The sequence below is a fragment of the Lygodium microphyllum genome, chromosome 8 (assembly GCF_053477565.2).
Source record: "Lygodium microphyllum isolate KBCC chromosome 8, Lygodium_microphyllum_v1.1.10, whole genome shotgun sequence".
Classification (NCBI taxonomy): Eukaryota; Viridiplantae; Streptophyta; class Polypodiopsida; order Schizaeales; family Lygodiaceae; genus Lygodium; species Lygodium microphyllum.
In genome coordinates, this window is record NC_141142.1 from 131,559,444 (window position 1) to 131,578,189 (window position 18,746).

An 18,746-nucleotide genomic window follows, 5' to 3' on the forward strand; every position below is an offset into this window, starting at 1 on the left:
TGAGTCTAAGACATGCCTCATTAGATTTTACCAAGTGGTGTAGTTAGATGAGTTAAAACGAGTCTTGTTAGTGAATGCATTCTTGGTTGATGTAGATGAGGAACTAGAAGCGTGAGGTGTTAAGAAAGAAGAGTAAGAGGAACAAGAGGGGAAATATGGATAGGTAGAAATAGGATGTGGGTTTCCATAAGGTGCCGTGGGATAAGGCACCAGAACCTAAAATCCTTGCACAATTGTCAGTTGAGGCATAGTGATAGAACTAGATGGTCCATTAGGCATTACCATGCTGGCAAAATGCAGTAGCAAATGGTCAACACTCGGGAGGGGGAATGTGTGGCCAAGGAACCCATGTGTGGAAAATCTTGAAAGTGCATGGTTTGAAGGATAAGCCTCCACCACCGGTGCACCTCCACCACCTAGAAAGGCAAAAGCTGAGGACCTAAAAGGAAGTGGTGTGTGTCGAGCTAAATTACCATCAGCTTTAATTAAACAGCCCCAAACTCAAGTTAATTAATGAATTTCAACCATTTTTTAAAACCAGGAGCGATTCAAGAGAGTTTCAGTGTCACACATGTAAACCCTAATTTGGGAGGCCCCAAATTTTCTATAAGTAGACAACTTGCCCTCCAATTCAGTTAATCTCGTTTTTGTAGGTTTTGGGGATCTAGATTCACTGCCCACACCTTGTTTGCGGAGGACATCTCAGCCAAAGCTGCCCATCACTGTATACATCCATCTTGTAATTGTTTCTAGCCTTCATCATGCAATCTACACTATCTACTATTGCTGTTCAGCCTTGACAACTGCTGTTTGATCACTCCCCCTGCTGTCGCATGCTGCCATGTGGCAGCATATGCTGCACTTGGACCTGCTGGCTGCTGCCCTGCCTATAGCAACTGCAGCAATTGCTGCAATTTGATCTGGTGGCTGCTGTACAGCTTGGTGCGTAATCTGTAGCTGCTGCGTTTATAGTTTTATCTCTCCTCTGTGCATCCGCCAGCATTATCCTTTGTTGTGTTTGCTGCTGTCCGACATCTTGGAGGCTGCCTTGCTGTGTTTCGGGATCCATTAGGAGTATGATACACTCTCCAGCTCATTACCTTTGCCTTAGTTCTTGAGATATGAGAGTTCGGGGTACAATATTCCTTCACTACATAGTTTGTTTGTTGCATGCGCATTCTATTATTCAGATTCATTCACTTATGATCTTCATTGTGTTCATTGTCTTTGAGTTACCCTAACCCTAACTGTGTTTTGTTCAGTTTTTGCTTTGTCGTATGCTTGTATTTGTGTTTTTGCATTAGGGTATTTCTTACAGGGTGTCTATGTTGGAAGATTCCCCTAGTGTGTTGTGTGGTGTAACAACTGGAATGGTGAAAGGTGATGTGAAACAAGGCGTGAATGTAGATGATGATGCAGCAGCAGGAGAAAAGGGTGGGATTTGGAGTGATGGTGTAGATGATGTGAATGCATTAGATTGATTTTGTGAACTAAATGATTGAAATTGGAATGAAGATGAAGACGGAATTGAAGAACCAACATATAAAGCAGAACTCAAAGAAGGAAAATTGGAAGAAGATGTACCTTATTTTTTCTTATATCCATGTCTACGTGTGTTAACGTACAGAAATTGGTCCTCTTAGGAAAATTGTTTGAAGTTATGCCATATTCATTGTGATGTTGAAGCTTTACCAATAGAAATCAAATGGTCATTACTGCAGTGTTTTGAGAGGCCTTATAGTGGCCAGTAAAGCAAATTCACAGCTTGCAACTTGCACATCAACAAGGATATCAACTGACCGCACTAGATGGAATTCTGTTTTGCAGTTTCATACCTTTTCTTTTCTGCAACAAGGTCTAATGTATTGTTTGAGCATAGTCTATGGGGTATATTGCAGTTTAATCATATTTACTTTCTTGTCCCTTTACCAGTTGTGGGCCCATTCTATGCTTCTCATAAAAATCAAGCCTGTCTTTATACATGGGTCTCATTTTCCTGTTTTAACTTTTTTGTTGGGTGGATGATTTTGGCAGTAATTGCAAAGGAGGAAGAAAAAAGGCGTTTCAGATCAAAGATTATTCAACAAGATGCAGAAGGAGGTCAGTTGCACTTTTGTTCTTGCTTTCATACTCAGAATACGGTTTTGTATTCACTGATAAATGAGGAATGGTTTCTAAACATTACTTGGATTCTCTAGTTGACGTCAAACTGTTGTGGTGTCACATTACTTTTGTTTGCACAACTTTAACATGCAAGAGATTCTATTTTTTGCCAGAAAAGCTTATTCTAAATGGCTACTTTTTTTCAAGTATGATTGGATGATAAAAGTGGTCAACTTAAGGTGCTCTTGCTGGTTTAACACTACTTGGTGCAGAGGCTAATGTGGTGCGAGTAAAGCTCATGCATGTTCATTTTGTAATTATTGTGTGTGCTTAAAGTGAAAGTGTGAGAAAGTCATTGCATACTTAAATTATAGCTGACATAGATATTGATGCTGGTTTTCTTTGATTCCAATGATCAGATTTTCCAGACTGGGAAGCTGTTTTCTTGCATTTAACTTCAGTTGGTGGCTTAACTTGACATAAACATTTGATATCAGGGCTATACGCAGGTGGGTCTGTTTAGACGACGTCATCCGGTGCCGCTCTGCCCCAAGGTCCTACAATCACCAGCTCGGCGCTCTCAGCCCAAGGAAGAGGAGCAGCAGATCTGCCAGTCTCCAGAAGGAGCTGAGTTGCCTCTCCAGCCAGCCTCTAGTGCCTGCCGGCTAGCTCTGCCAAGGTTACCCTGCTCTGCAGCGCCACCTGGCTCCAGTCTTGCCACCAGCCAGTAGACAGCGCCGCCGCCGCCGCCTCATTGTCCTGCATTGCCCCCTAGAAGCAGCGCTGCTGCTGCTGCACCTTCAGTCCCGCCAACATTGTTGCTTGCTGCACACCATGCAGCCGCCACTGCCTGCTGAGTTGCCTGTGCGCCAGCTACTTGCTATTGCCACCACCTACCTGTTGCTGTCGCCACTTGCTTTCTACCGCTGCCCACCTCTATAGCCACTTGTGCTGTCCAGTGCCACTTGAATTTTGCTTAACACATCTCTAACACCTTTGACCTTTGTGCACGCATTTGGAGGTGACATAAGTTTAGGGCTTTTGCTCAAATCAAAGTCCTATGTGCGCATCTTCACCAAAAGTGCAATCATTGTGCAACTTCCTCGAGATTTGTGCAAGAAACTTAGGGCTTTTTTGATTTTTGACTCTGGCATGCATTTGAGGCACATTCAAGTTGCTAGTTGCTGTTGACATGCTTCCCGAGGCGACATTTCATCAGATTCTCAGGCTGTAAGTATAAAATATATTCAATTTCTCAGAATTTCTTCATAGACATTTGTGGCTTTTTCTTGGCACGCATCCAAAAGCAGTGAACAAGTGTTGGAACAGCATTAACTTGTTGTTCATGTCAGATTGGGCAAACAAATTTATACAAATTTGGAAAATAGAAGTAAAATTTTGGGATTTTCAACATTAAGTTGCTACATTTAATATTTGGCATGCATATCGAGGCACATGCAGTAGTACAACACTGAATAGCTGTAAATTGTAGAGTGGTGCTGTCTTGTGCCGTGTGGCCATGCTTTTTCTGGAGATTGACATTTTTGAGAGTTTTGTAGTTGCATTCGTATCCTGTGTTGGGATTTTGGTACTCAGTTGAGTACATTTCACACTTCAGCTTGGAAGTGTTTAGTTGCTGAATTTGTGCATTAATTTGCAGCAATGCCAAATCAGGACACTTGAGACCATAGCAACATTTTAGGAGTCCTCACTCACAAGGGTAAGCTAGATGGCACCAAGTATCCCCTGTGGAGTTTTATGATACACAATCTACTTGTTGTGAAGGATCTTTGGGATTATGTCACTGTGATTTGTAGAGATCGGGTGAGCTTGAACCTTAGACACCTCAATGTAGCGCTAGAGGACAGCCAACTGCTCTTGTTGGTGCCTCTGATCCTCCTATAGTAGATCACACGAGATGAGCTTTGTCATTGATTTCCTTTGGAGTCCAGAGCTGTTATACCTCATATTTGGTCATGTAGGACCTCTAAAGCAGCTTGGAATGTATGTTCATAGCTTGTGATGAAGCCAAAATCTCTTACTTATGAGGAGGATTGGCTGATGTACATATGGATGAGGGTGACAACATGATTGATCGCCTTACACACTTGCAAGACTTACATGAGTAATTGTTGAATATTGATGAGGTTATTTTGGATGCAAAATCGGTGAATGTTACTTTGAATTCACTTCCAAAGTCTTATCTTGGCTTCCACACCTTTTTGAATTTGTCTTTGAGGGAGCATCAGCCTCTTGCTTTTGTGGAATTGGAAGGTCTCTTATTATAAGAGAAAGAGACTTGGAGAAATATTGCTATGCGTTCAAGTAATGTAGCCATGCTCTCTAAATATGAAGGCGATCGTAAAGCAAAGTAGTATGTAAAAAATCAGCCCAAGGCTGATGCCATTTAACAAGGCTGCCCAAGACACAAAAAAGCCAAAGAAAAAAGGGAAATGCCACTACTGTGAGAAACTGAGATATTACATTGATGAATGCAGGAAAGGTTGGCCAAGGAGAAGAAGAAAGACTCTGTTTTGGCAGTTTCGAAGACATCCTCCACTCCGTCTTCAAATGGGGATGCAATAGCCAATTTTGTAGAGGAGGACTATATATTCTTGACATGCAATTACGACCCTTCCATGGCTGATTTTGCCTTTAATGTTACTGAAACACAATATACTTGGTATTTTGATAGTGGGGTATCCAGGCACATCACTTCACATAAGTGTTTGTTCACATCTTTTCATTCAGCCCTCGCAAGGAAGCATGTTACATGTGCTAATAACAATAGTTATGGTGTCCGTGGCATTGGTTTAGTGCTGATCATTTGTTGTAGATGGCTCAAATTTTCTAGTTGTCTCGTTTGTGCTTGGTATCACAAAGAATATATTGTCCATTTTAGCTTTCAATAAGCATGGATTTTAGGTCATCTTTAAGGATGACAAGTGTATTGTCAAAGACAGAGAGCTTCACTACGTTGTTCGATTGTCAGGTACCTTGTATAAGAGCCTTTTCTTGTTGGACACATGTGAGAGTTCTTATGAAGCTATGGTAGTTAGTACACTTATGCCCGCTATGTGGAATGCGGAGCTATGGTATGCTTGCTTTGGTCATATGAGTTTTGGTAAGTCTGATGACTCTTTAGCGTTGTTAGATGGTGGATGCCTTGCCTTCTGTGGAGACCCCATCTCCTCATGCATGTGAAGGATGCATCTTGGGTAAAATGTATAGGTTTGCTTTGAAAAAGGATGGTGATGTGTGTGCTATCTGAAATTGCAGCTAACATACACCCTACATTGATATCTTAATAAGCGTCTACACCACATGAATTACATTGAGCATCGCCTAGAATTGGCAAATTGTAACACCTCCCCTGTAGTGCCAATGTAATGAAGTACAAGAATGACCAATCATTGTAACACCTCCCCTGCAGTGCCAATGTGATGAAGTACAAGGATGACCAATCACCAAAGGGTAATAAGTTTAAGGACTTTCAAAAGCCCTCAAACTTCTCACGTGGTAACACTTTGGTGAAAATGTCTGCAACATTTTTTTATGTGGGAACATACATCAAGTTGATCTTTCTTGCATAGCATCTCTCTCTGACATAATGGTAATGCACCTCAATGTGTTTCATGCAAGTATGAAACATAGGATTCCATACCACTACAATAGCACTCTTGATTGTTAGAAAGAATAGGTGTAGGATCCTCCAATGATATGTAGATAAACCAACAATCTATGTAGCCATACACATTGCATTGTTGCTATGAAGCCTGCCTTGTACTTAGTCTCACAAGACGAGGTAGCTATTGTAGGTTGTTTCTTACTTAGCCATGAAATGCATGAACGACGTAAAAAGAAACATTGTTCACTAGTAGACTGCTTGTTGAAAAATTAGAGTGGGAGCATGAAGCTGTGTGTACAAGAGGGAGAGAGAGCTCAAGTATAAGAAGGAAATCTTGCTTAGTAAGTTGCTCAAGGTACAACTGGTACTCTCTTTCTATATATGAGAATGACCTTCAGGCTGTTTATATAGCTTTATTGTGGGCCAGGGTTAGGGTTTTCCGTGCCCTTCAATTCATTCACACCTCACCTTCTTTCATGCACCCTTGCTTACTCAGAGTTCCCATGCTACACTTCTAAGACTTCCCCTCAATGCCAAGGTAGCATTGGATTACATAGTATGTAAATGGTTCCCCCTCTCAATTGATCAGTGGGATGCCTTTATAAAATAGGCTACAAGTATGTTTATGAAAACTAGATTCTAGAAAAGTCGGTCATTAGGTGCTTTGGAGACATAGTTGGCCTCCAATTCTTTGGGTACTTCAGGAGAGTTTGGACATTTATTAGTGATACGCTGTGTTTGTTTACATTTTTTGCACTTTATCTTGTTGGGATATTTTTTCCAGCAGTTGCTTACAATATGTCCTTTTTTATTACAAAAGGAACATATAGTAGTTAGAGAATGGACTAAGAGTTTGAGGTAGATGCTGAGGTGGTGCTCCTTCCTTTTGGTTTCTTTTCTCCTCATCCAAACAAGACTGAATGACACCTTCAGGTGTAGGATTTGATACATTTGTTAGGGTAGTGACAAGAGTTGAAAAGACTTTCCTGTATGGCTTTCAAGTGTATTGCAATGGCATCTTCTTTAGCAATCGGAGCTTGGACTGAAGCTAATTGAGCCATCAGTTCCTTCATGTGGAAAATGAACGTTCCTAGGTCTTCTCTCCTTGTATGTATTCCAAGCTGAAGAATTCTATTTTGAAGATTTTGAAATTCCTCTTGCACCATACAATTTCTTGAGCTCATTCCACTTCTCCTTTGCAGTTGCAAGTTGGTCAATATGGTGAATTAAGGATTCATCCAAGTGCAACATTATTATGGCTTGGGCTCTTTCATCATCTTCTACATCCATAGGGTTGGATGGATTAATGGCTTTGGTCCCTTTGATGAAGGGCTTGTAACCCCTTTCCATCACCCATGGGTGGAAGTCTCTTCCATCAAACTTGTAGATTTGAGGCTTTACATCAACATAGGCCATGATAGGAAGGTCGTACCGATTGCACAAGGCAATGGCAGTGCCTAATCCTTTACAGGGTAGGAAATACAAGCAAAAGTGATTAAAATGATGTTTTAATAGCAGGCTGAAAACAACTGATGTGTACTCAGACAAATAAGATTAGATTAGGATAAGGAAATGGTCTATGTGTTTCTATTTGACACAACCTCACAATGATCCAGAGTGAGTTAAGCATTTAGGGGATATGCTTAAGATGAAACACTAAATCTCTTGAATATCTTTCAGAACTGATTTAAACCAAGATTATGATTGAGAAATGAAGCATTAGTAATTATAAGCACTCATCTCAAATTTATGTTTCACTTGAGATGTGAAATGTTGGTCTTTTGATGGACTTTCTGATGCCTATTAAGTGTGTGTAGCGTGAAGAGGGAGCTTCTAGATTTGCAATAAACTCCACAGAAGATTAATCAGTGATTCTAATCACTGTTAGTGACTTCCAAGTTGATTAAAGTTGGAGTGAAAAAGCTTGAAGCTTTTAGGCTATGGCTGCCAGCCAGACCCATAGTTAGGGTTTTGCTCTGTATGAGCAGCTGAGAAAGAATTTCAGGAAACCCTTCTAGGTTTGGATAGCCCACTTGGGGAGCTAACGAAGCCCCATAGTGGCACGCATGATTGCATCCCCTACAGCTCACAGCTGCAAACTCCATGCTGTCCAGAATTGCGCTGATTTGGGGAAAATGACAATGCTGAGCTCTTGTGTGCCCAATGTTGGGTGCTGATGTGCCACTCTATTTGCCCTTGAGGTGGGGAGAAAGTTCCTAGAAGAAACCTGATGGAGATATTGCCTCCTTTCCTCTCCCTAGGTCCTTCATTGAGTGGTGGTCAAAGCTGGCTATGGTGAAGAAGAAGATAAAGTGAGAAGAATGAGGTCTCCTTGTGCACTTAGGTCAAGATGGAGTTGGAGGGAGCCTGTTGGATTAGAGATGTCTTTGATACCATGTTGGAAAATGAGAGTGAGAGCATAAAGTTGTGTGCACAAGAGGAAGAGAGAGCTCAAGTACAAGAAGGAAATCTTTCTTTGTAAGTTGCTATCGTTCAGCTTGCTCAAGGTCAAATGGGTTCTGTTGGTTAGCCTATGGCTCTGAGTGTTAGCACTGTGCCTGGCTGTTTAGCTGATTTCTAGGGTCAAATTTGCTTGTAAGGCTTTCAGTGAACTCTCCTGTTGCAGTCGGTACTCTCTGTCACCTTAGATGCGCTAAATTTGTCAATTTTGATGTGTCAAGATCTGGTTCGATTCTGCAGAGTCCGATTCTGTAGTGTCCGATTTTAGGAATCGGACATCTGATTTGACAGGTGTCCGATTTTAGCTGTCTGATTTGCTTTGTCTGATTGTGGAATTGTCCAATTATGGGATGTCTGATTCTAAGAATTGGACAAGGCGTGTCCGATCGGACCGGTCAGGTTGGTTCGATTTGAGTGTGTTTGAATGACTAGCAAGTCCCTCCCTTCACTCTTAATGTAGAGAGTGGGAGCAGTTAGACTATTTTTGAATCTTTTGTTGGCCAAATAAGTATCAATTTTACAGTACCATGCATGAGGAGCTTGTTTGAGACCATAAAGAGACTTATGCAACTTGCAGACCATGTGCTCTTTTCCCCTTCACCCAAACCTTGGAGGTTGTGAAACATAAACACATTCAAGTAGATCTCCATCCAAAAATGTTGTCTTTATGTCCAACTGATGTACTTTCCATCCATAATTTGCAGCCATAGTAGTGACATATCTCATTGTACTCTTAGGAGATGTAGTAGTAAAATTTTCTCATAATCTATGCATTTCTTCTGTGCATAGCCTTTTGCTACCAAATGTGCCGTGTACCTGTCAATAGTGCCATCAGCCTTACATTTGAGTTAAAAAAACCCATTTTGTGCCAATAGCCTTTTTACCATCTAATAAATCAACAAAATCCCATGTAAAGTTAGTGGCAATAGAGATTAACTCTTCTTGCATGGTCTTCATCCAATGTACATCTTGTTGGGCTTCATCCAAGAAAGTAGGCTCATCATCATCATCTAACAGTGAGCTCATGAACACATGCTCATCACATCATCTACTTCCGTAAAACTAGCCTAATGTGCCCTCCCCTACATTATGTCTAGGAGCCCTTCTGGTTCTCTCAGGTAGGGTTGGATCCAATCTACTCTGTTGGAGAGTTTGTAACAACCATCTAGGGATTGTTTTAGTTGCATTTATAGCAGTCCTTTCATGTTGTATTGCATCTTCCACTGCATGAGCCAATTCAAGATCAAGTGCCTGTTGTTTGGGAGCATGTGATGCAGGAACAACTAGCTGTAATAAGTCTGTCCAGCCATTTATAGTGGGTGCGGACACCAAAGAAACTAGTAGAAGATCCTCAAATACATCACCTATGTTATAGGTGGTTGGCATTTGAAATTGATTATGTGAAAATGTTGCATTTTCAGCAAAGGTAACATCTTGATTGACAAATACTTTCTTTGTGCGTGGATCATACAAACGATAGCCTTTACTCTCCGAACTGTAGCCAATAAAAATACTTTTTACCACTTTATCATCGAGCTTTTCACGAAGCTAGTTCAGATGCTAAGGTGTCATCCTAATAGTTGCTTGATATGTGATGCCATTTTCAAGCAAAAATGTCTCAAAGGCCTGAGACACATATTCCCTTCCTCTATTTGAAACCACCCTTCCTCCTCGGATAGGGTGGTAATGATTTGATTAATCAATAATTGCAAGCATAGAAATCACATAAATAAAAAATACACACTTTACCACTTTAGTGTCGGTTCCAAAACTGGCACCCTTTGCGGTATTTCTTTAGCTTTTATTGCAAATGGATGGAGTAGAACTGAGATTCATAGATCTCCTCCGACAATCCAAGTACCTCTTGCTGTCAAAACTGACTAGCAAGCCTTTAAACCAATTTGTCCCTTGGTTTGCTTGGGGAATTAGCCTTCATTCTACTCCTTATGAGACACATTTAGCTCCAAATTGACATTGGCTGGTTGGCTGGCCTCTTGGATCTCTTTGAAATTATTAAATTTTAGTTGTTGGAATTCAAGTCCTAGGCCCTCAATTTTGAGCATGCATCCCGAGGTGGTTGTCGAATGCTAATTTTTATTGTAAATTAGGATTTACAGAGAGATTTTTCAATATCTCATCTTTGATGACTCAAACTATTGGAAAATATTGAGGGAAGTTGAGAAATGGTTGTAGGACGAGAGAGAATGTAAAAGAGAAAATTTTAGACTTCAATGGCGAGAAAATGGAAGAAATCAGTTGTTGCCCTGTTTAGATAGCCATGAAAGCTGTCTTCATCAATGAAACACACCAAATACAATGTTGTTTGGTTGAAACAACCCTTAAACTATTGTCACCTATTGCTGTAGTCTGTTTAGGGTATGTCACTTGCTTTTCGAGGGTCTCTTGGTGGCTGGAAATGACCTTCAACAGTTGTAGTAGCTATGGTAGTCTTCTCTTAGTCTCTCTTAGCTTAATGAAGGCTGGAACTATCCTCTCTCTCTCTCTTTCTCTCTCTCTCACAACTTAAAAAACGTCTTTTCCACTTGTATGGGAAATTTTGCCAAGTGGTAGTCGTCTAATCCCATTTTTGAGCATTATGTAGCTTATTAAATTAATTTTCAAAATTAATTATTCTAGTACCCATAAAAATAATTCTACTAGCCAATAATTAATTTGGCTAGGCTAACTTGTCTTCTAAGTGTCTTGGAACAATTATCAGCCCCTTAGATCAGCATTAATTAATTAATTAATTCCTAGTCTCTAATCTTTTAAGATTTGCTTTCCAATGAAGACAAAAGTCTATGTCACCATTGATATTTGTGGGCCATGGCCAATAAATTGGTCTAGGCCCAAATTTGGTAGTAGGTACCATGTAGTACTTGTTAGACGTAACTTATCACATCTTTTGCCTTTGGCATCAATTGATATTTCAAGGTCTTGGATCCCACAGTGTGAAATAATCAACTTGCACCTCACATGTGCAAGTCATATTTACACATTTGCACCTTTGATTAACTTTTAATCAAATGCTAAGCAAAACAATAAAATTTCATGTGTTGGGGACACTATCTGTGCGAAATGTCTACACCTTCAAGCCAATTTTAGCCTCAAGCTTTGCAATAAGATGCTTGAAATGTATAAACACATTACATTTTACTTTTAGCCCATACACCTCTGTCTACCTTTAATAGCCATCAATGAAAGTAACAAAATAAAGATGGCCCCCAAGTGCAGGTGTTTGCATGGGACCGTAAGCATCAAAGTGTGTTAGTTGCATTTTTTGGACAATACACATGGCACCATCCTTCTTGAAATCAAACTTGTGCATTTTGGCTAACATACATCCTTCACATGCGTGGGGGAGGTGGGATCTCCATAGGAGGTAATGCATCTACCATTTGACACCCGCTGAAGGGTCATCAGATTGCCAAAACTTATGTGTCCATAGTAAGCATACCGAAGCTCTGGATGCTGCATTGCAGGTGAAAGAGTACTACAACTTGGAGTATCATGAGACCGTCACTCATAAATATCCAACAAAAAGAGACCCTTATTCAGGGTATCAGATAACTTGAGGGCATAATCCATTTGTGTCTTTGACAATGCATTTGTCATCTTTAAAGATGACGTAGCAGCCATGGTTATTGAAAGCAAATATAGACAAAAGGTTCTTTGTGATACTAGGCACAAACAAAACATCGAGAACCATTTGAACCATCTGCAACGGTAATCAAGATTGAACCAATGCCATATACATCATAACTGCTGCAATTCGCACATGTAACACGCTTCCTTGTAGGGGCTGAATGCAGAGATATAAAGAGACACTTCTTGGAAGTGATATGCGTGGACACCCCACTGTCAAAATACCACATATGCTGCATTTCAACAGCATTAAATTCTGAATGAAGAATCAAAACTGCATGTTAAAAATGCATAACCCTCCTCCACTAAATTGCATATAGCATCACTATCAAAAGATCTGCTAGCTGATGTCTCTTGGATAGCCAAACCGGAGTCTTTTCTCTTTTCTTTGGCCAATCACTTCTTGCCTTCATCAATATAATGATCGGGACTTTTGCAATAATTACATTTTTCATTTTTCTTTGACTTTTGTGTCTTGGTTAGCCTTATTTGATGGCTGTTCCACATCAGCAAATTTTGCTTTACTTTCCCCTTGCCTTTGTACTTCTAGGGCATGACTACATCTTCTAAACACATTGCAACATTTTTTAAAATTTGTTTCTCTTGTAACAAGAGGTCTCCCAATTCCACAAATGTAAGGGGTTGCTATCTCCCCCTCAAAGATAATATCAACGAGGTGTGGAATCCAAGATACGACTCAAGAAGTGAGTTTAGTGTAATATTCATAATTTTTCTCCTACAAGTGTCTTAGTTTCATGTGCAACGAGGACTCCTTTGCCTTAGCCTGATGTTTTAAGTGCTTCTAGAGGTTTATGAGAGAGGGCTAGCATACAGGCTACTATGCAAAAGCAAGCCATAGCTGAGGCAACTCGAGAGTTAATGAGATTATTCATTAGGTGTGCCATTCCCTTTCACGTTGCTAAAACAAAGCAATGGAAGTGAGTCATAAGAGCCATCAGCCGCATTGGATGTGAATGGGAGGACCCATCCTTAGAGGCACTACGTACACGAGAGCTGAGGAAGGAGAAGGCATCTATTGAGGTTCAATTGGAGCCATTAAAAGATGCATGGAAGAAGTATAGGTATATCATAATATGTGATAGATGGCCTAATGTCCATAGGAGAAATGTGTATAATGTCATAGTCTCATGCTATCGGGGCACTATGTTTGTAAAGGCCATTGATGCCTTTTTGCCAGGCCTTACTATGAGAGGTGCATTTATATGCAACACTTACGGGATGCCATCTTGCAAATTGGGCCCAAATATGTTGTGTAGGTTGTGATTGATAATGGAAGCAATTGTGTCTGCTTGGGTAGTATGTTAGAGGAGATTTCAGCCATTGAATGGATGCCATGTGTTTCTCATTCTATTGATCTTTTGATTGAGAATATATGCAAAATTCAATGGGTTGAGGCCATTTTTAGCACTGTCACAAGGATAGTTAAGTTTTGAGAAAGAGATCCAAAGTCGTTACTATCTTTTGCTCATTTAGCCACCTTGAGCTCTGAAAACCCTCTATCACCAGATTTTTCTACATCTTTATTGTGCTCAAGAAGTTGGTGCGTGTTCACAAGGAGTTGGTGCGCACTATATGGTCTGATGAGTTCATGCAGTGGGATGAGTATGATTGTCCAAAGACCATGGCATTTCGGTGCAATTTAATGAATGATACTTGGTGGAAAGAGGTGGAGGCTATGGTGAGAACTCTCAATCTTATCTACACATTGTTATGTATCACCGAAATGGAGAGTAGCACCATGGGTCTCCTTTATGAATATATGGATAAGATAGGGGAGGCTCTAAAAAAGAACAACATTTTGCCCTTGGATAAGCAAATAACTCTTTATTTTTTAAATTGATATTATTATTTATATTTGAATAATCATTCTTGAATTGACATTTCACATGTTTGTTTAATATTAACATCTTGATTCTTTAGGATTGCTCAAATTATTGCTGTGCGGAAGAGAAGATGGAATTGGTTTCATAGACTAAGTCATGTAGTGGCCCATATTTTGCATTCTCATTGGTGAGATGATGAGTATTGTGAGAGTGAGAAGCTAGAGGAGGGATTCATGAAGTATATCACAAAGGTAATAGGTGGTGATGTGTCTATACTTCAAAGGATTGAGGATGATCTCTTAATATTCCACAATGAGAGCTTACATTTTGGGAAAGAGACTGAAGTTAAGAGAGACTTAACTTCAGCTTGTCTCATGGTGGAAAAAGTATGGAAAATGTGCATCCACATTAGTAATTTGGAATCCCCAAGGATCCTTTATTATAAATAATGTCATCTATATAATTTATTATCATTACATAGTTTGATTCTTATGACTCCATTTGTGTTTCTATTTGAATGATGATTTATAGAAACACATTGCTATATGAGTGCTCTCACAAGATTGTAGCTCAAGCCCTTGTGAGAGAAATTGGAGTACTTGGGTGCTTTTCCATACAAAGAAAGGAATAAGCTTACCATTGCTCAGTTAGAGAGGTTGGTCTTTTGTCATTGCGACCTTCAATTGCTTGAGAGAAATGCCATTCGTCTTGAGCCAGTGCAGGTGATGATATTTATAATTTTCTAATAGCATATTATCTTCGATACTTGAATGCCAATTCTAAAGATTGCATATTTTTCTTTCTCTATGTTAAATAAAACACAAGTAAATATTGATAAGATTAATACAGAGAAGGTAAAGGTCATTGCAAATATCACACCAGAGAAACACAACATATACACCATGCTCTATGACGAGATGATAGCTTTGAGCCAAATCATGTGCAACAGGATTGCTTTACAGCATTAAAGAGCCATCGATAGAGCTAGCACTTTAGTTGTTTCATGAGATTTAGGGACTTTTGATATTGCTAGCTCCTCAACGGATGTGGATATCAATGAGCCAGAGGAGAAGCGGGATGACAACACCTCTATTGGTGTAGATGATGCTTCTGTGGATGCTTGAATTCACTTTGCTCATGTTTTTTTCCATGGTTGGCCAGTGCTTCCTTATCATTTTGACATTTAATCTCGACTCTGGAGTTTTTAGATTGCCTTGTTTTAATGTATCGTGTATCTACTATGATCTATTGCCACTCACATTTTCATGAGACTCATGAATTTGACTTTTGAGTTTTGTGTCATGATTCTTGGATAATAAATGTTATGATATTATACTTATGATTCAAGTTTTATGTGATATGTCACACGTGGGTTGTTTTGTTTGAAAATAATGTAAGTTATTTTGGATTGCAACTAACGGTGTGAAATTGTGCAATGCGAATCATGGATCTTGGATTCTTGTGTTTAAAGTTGAGATTGTTCAGTGACTCTAGCCTCTAGTATGCTTAGAATATTTATGTATACATTTATTTATATGCATAAACACGTATATTACTATTTATATTATAGTTTATTAGTATTTTTTGAAATGTCGTTTCCACAAAAATTTCAAATGACCAAAACTTTGAAACTCTGTTTTTTCTAGTTTTTAAAAATCTCATTTTCAAAACGCATGGAAACTATGAACTTGTGGAATCACATGTGAGCGAGCTACATGCAAACCGATCACATATGTTGCTCGCTGCCCTAAAGCGTTTTCAACATTTGGAGACATAAAACCATGTGTTGAGTGCCTTTCAAGAGGGGATTCTTGTTGCTCGCTTCTACTACCACTGTTATGTGACATCTTTTACTGTTTGCCCCTTGCTGTACATTGTTTTCAGCAAGTATAAACTTTGTTGTTACTAAATTATAGCAAAACCAAAATGCATGTGTTTGCTTCTTGAGGAAGAAAGGATCTCAGCCCATAGTGTTGTGATAGCTTGTTTTTTTGATATTTAGCTAAAAAACAATAGCATACCTTGGTGTATATGGAGTTACGAGGCTGCCCAATGAAATCTCTATAGTATAAGAGAAGAAAAGTTGGCTGCTATCCGACTCCATGTATGTTGTAAGCTCATTCCATGGTTGCAATCTGCAATTTTCTACAACAAGGAAGAGAAGAGGGGTTGTCTCCAAACTTGGTTTTTCCAAATGATAGAGAAGAAGCCCCAAATAGCCAAGATAAGCTTTCCAAATGAGTAATTAGTTGCTCCTTAATCATATCATGTTTTTGATTAAGGGCTAATCAAATGACTTAGTCATCAAATAGTGAGGGCAGTTTAGAAACATGAGTTATGATGCATCCGATGGGTTTGTAGCGCAATGCTTGTGACTTCAAAACCATAGTAAAGCGTATTTTTAACATAAACCATGGCTGAAAATGTCAATGACATTTACTAACATTTGGCTGTCCATGCAACTAATTGTGGACTATTGAAAATTGAGCATAATTTGATCATAAACTGATCACTTGCTAATTTGAGAATTGATCATGAATTGATGCAAATGTGACCCCAAATTGATTACAAATTCCTTGAAAAATTGACCAACAATCGGTACTAAAACTTATCCCAAAGGTGATCATAAATAGTTCTCAAACTAAGCTAAAACTGATCAAATTTTTTGTCTTAGAACTGAGGTAAAAACTCATGCTAAATTGATCTATAAGTTGATGCAAAAGTATAGTTCTAGTACTCGGGTGAAACTCATATTCATCTGCATACATCTCACAATGACTAGTATACTAAGTGATGACTTCATGACAAATATATTGTCAGCATAATACCTTGGATGCATGCTAAATACATTTGAGATTCACTATATATGAGAGCTGTCCACAACTAGCGGAGTGAAACTGCTACATTTTCCTTGAGCCTCAGACAATACTTCGGACTCTTGCTTTGTTGAAGCTAACTGAGCCGCCCGCGGCTCTAACTAAAATGCATCTAGGTAAAGCTGCAACAACTGAGGATGGTTTGCCAAGTCATTCTCTTCCATCCATTTGACATCCATTGGTGAATAATATTGAAATTTCACGAAGAAGCATATGGATACTTTAACTCTAACTTTACTTGCCTCAAGCCTCCACTGGGTTGTAGGCCTTTCTTCTCTTTAAGCATTGCCATGCTTTATACTTTCACATTGTTGCGATTCCAACTCTTTCATCCATTTGGCATCTATTGGCGAATAATTTTGAAATTTCACCAAGAAGCATATAGAAACTTTACTTCTAACTTTACTTGCCTCAAGTCTCCATTGGGTTGTAGGGTTTTTTTTTTTTCTTTACATAGTACTAGCCATACCAAGATACATTTTCCCATACATTGCATGCATCACTAGTTGCATTTGTTGGAGGTAAAGGCACCTCCACCTAGCCGCTTGTGTATTACTACATTGACAGTACCCGTACCTGCACACTGCAGGTGGCGAGCACCCATCATTGTCACTTTATTCTTTATTCTTTTAGTGACATTTGAATAAAGAGAAGGCCTTTCACACATTGTGACTGTTGGAGTTTCCACATTGTGTGTGTCTCTCTCTGTTGCTCTTGCTCCTTCCACCATAGCTATTGCTTCCACTCGTGCTTTCACTTCAGGGCTCACCTCCCTTCAACTGGTATTAGAGCCTTCTTCACGAGCTCGAGCTTGGTCTGGCACACATTCAACATTCATTCCAATACCTACAGCTTGGTCTTCACTCTTGGCAGCCATAGGCGCACCTTTGAGCTTCCGGTTGGTCTCATCGTTCTCTGGCTTGCATTGGGGCTTCTTAGGTATCCTCAGGGCATTCATTTGAAGGTATTGGAGCTCTCTTTTGTCGCTTTACTTCAGTTCACAGGGTACGAACAACATTGCAGCCATGCCTTTTTGCTTCTTGTGAAGCATACACCTTCTCATTGCATTTACCCTTCAAGAGGGAGCTTTCCTAGGTCCTTGTGGACACCCCCAAATCTATCCAAATCCTTGTTGCAGCTTTCCTACCCCTCCAAGACTGAAGGGCCATCAGCCCTGCCTTCAGCATCCCCCTCCTCGCGGTTGAGGTAATGACTTCCGGCATGGCCAACTTCCATAGTGTGATTGGCGGTGTGTACAAGGCTCGGAAACGGATTCACCGCTGTATGGCTGACCGGTGATTACTAGTGATTTTGGCTTCATGCAAGCGAGTTTCAACTTCCCTCTGGTCTAGAGTAGCTCTCCTAAGCCTTGGGTATTTGAAATGGGTTCATCTAATGCATACACACGTGCCTAGAGCGCATTGAAGGCTTTGATCATTGGCATTGGGTTTGGACTAATATATATAAGTTCCAAGACTGTTATAACAGTCCATAAGCAGTGTTACATTAGCATTTGATGTTTATGCTTGGTTGACACTAGTTGTTGATGCCATTCGGTACCCAATTGATACCCAAATGTTAGGGAATGCTATGTATATGTTATGGGAATGATTTGGAGCGATTTTGGTCTTGTTTTATCTCAGTTTAGCAGTGATTTTACTATTGTAATACACTAGGGATGAAGCTTATTTGGTTACTTTATGCTTTGCCTTTTGGACATGGGCGCTTCCCGGGTGATTCATACGACTACACGGATGTATATGGAGGTTGGCATATGCCTTGTATTGCTCTAGAATGCCTTTTGAGCTTTGATCGAGCTTCGTGTTGGTTGGCATTTGGTTGACATTGGTCTACAGCGGCACGCTTTGCGAGAGTCATTATGCCTATGGTCTATGCTTGATCCTTTGGTACATGCTTTGAAGCATATATCAGAAATGCATGCTCCTTACAGATTTAGTTGGGCTTTCATTTGTATACTTTGGAGCTCTTGGATGCTTATTTGGATTGTGAGAGGTTTGACATTGACTGTTACATGATGTACTGGATGCTATAGGTGATGCTTGACCGATCCATTACTCTGGATGCTCCGTTGACATATGGTCTTGGCTACATGATACCTTATGTATTCACATGCTACCTTTGAGCTTGGTTGCTCGATTGACATTGATCTTTTTGCCAGTGGGAGCTTCA

At 39.8% G+C, this 18,746-nt stretch overlaps 1 protein-coding gene across 6 annotated transcripts in view; it reads left to right on the forward strand.

The window, feature by feature from the left end:
- LOC148032865 (NADH:ubiquinone oxidoreductase, 17.2kDa subunit) overlaps positions 1-18,746 on the forward strand; it is a 103,148-nt gene that overhangs the window by 54,286 nt on the left and 30,116 nt on the right. For all 6 annotated transcript variants that reach the window (XM_087683532.1, XM_087683535.1, XM_087683533.1 and 3 more), the window contains one exon: positions 2,035-2,100. In XM_087683532.1, the coding sequence (XP_087539658.1) occupies positions 2,035-2,100 (66 nt within the window). The remainder of the gene's footprint in view (positions 1-2,034; positions 2,101-18,746) is intronic.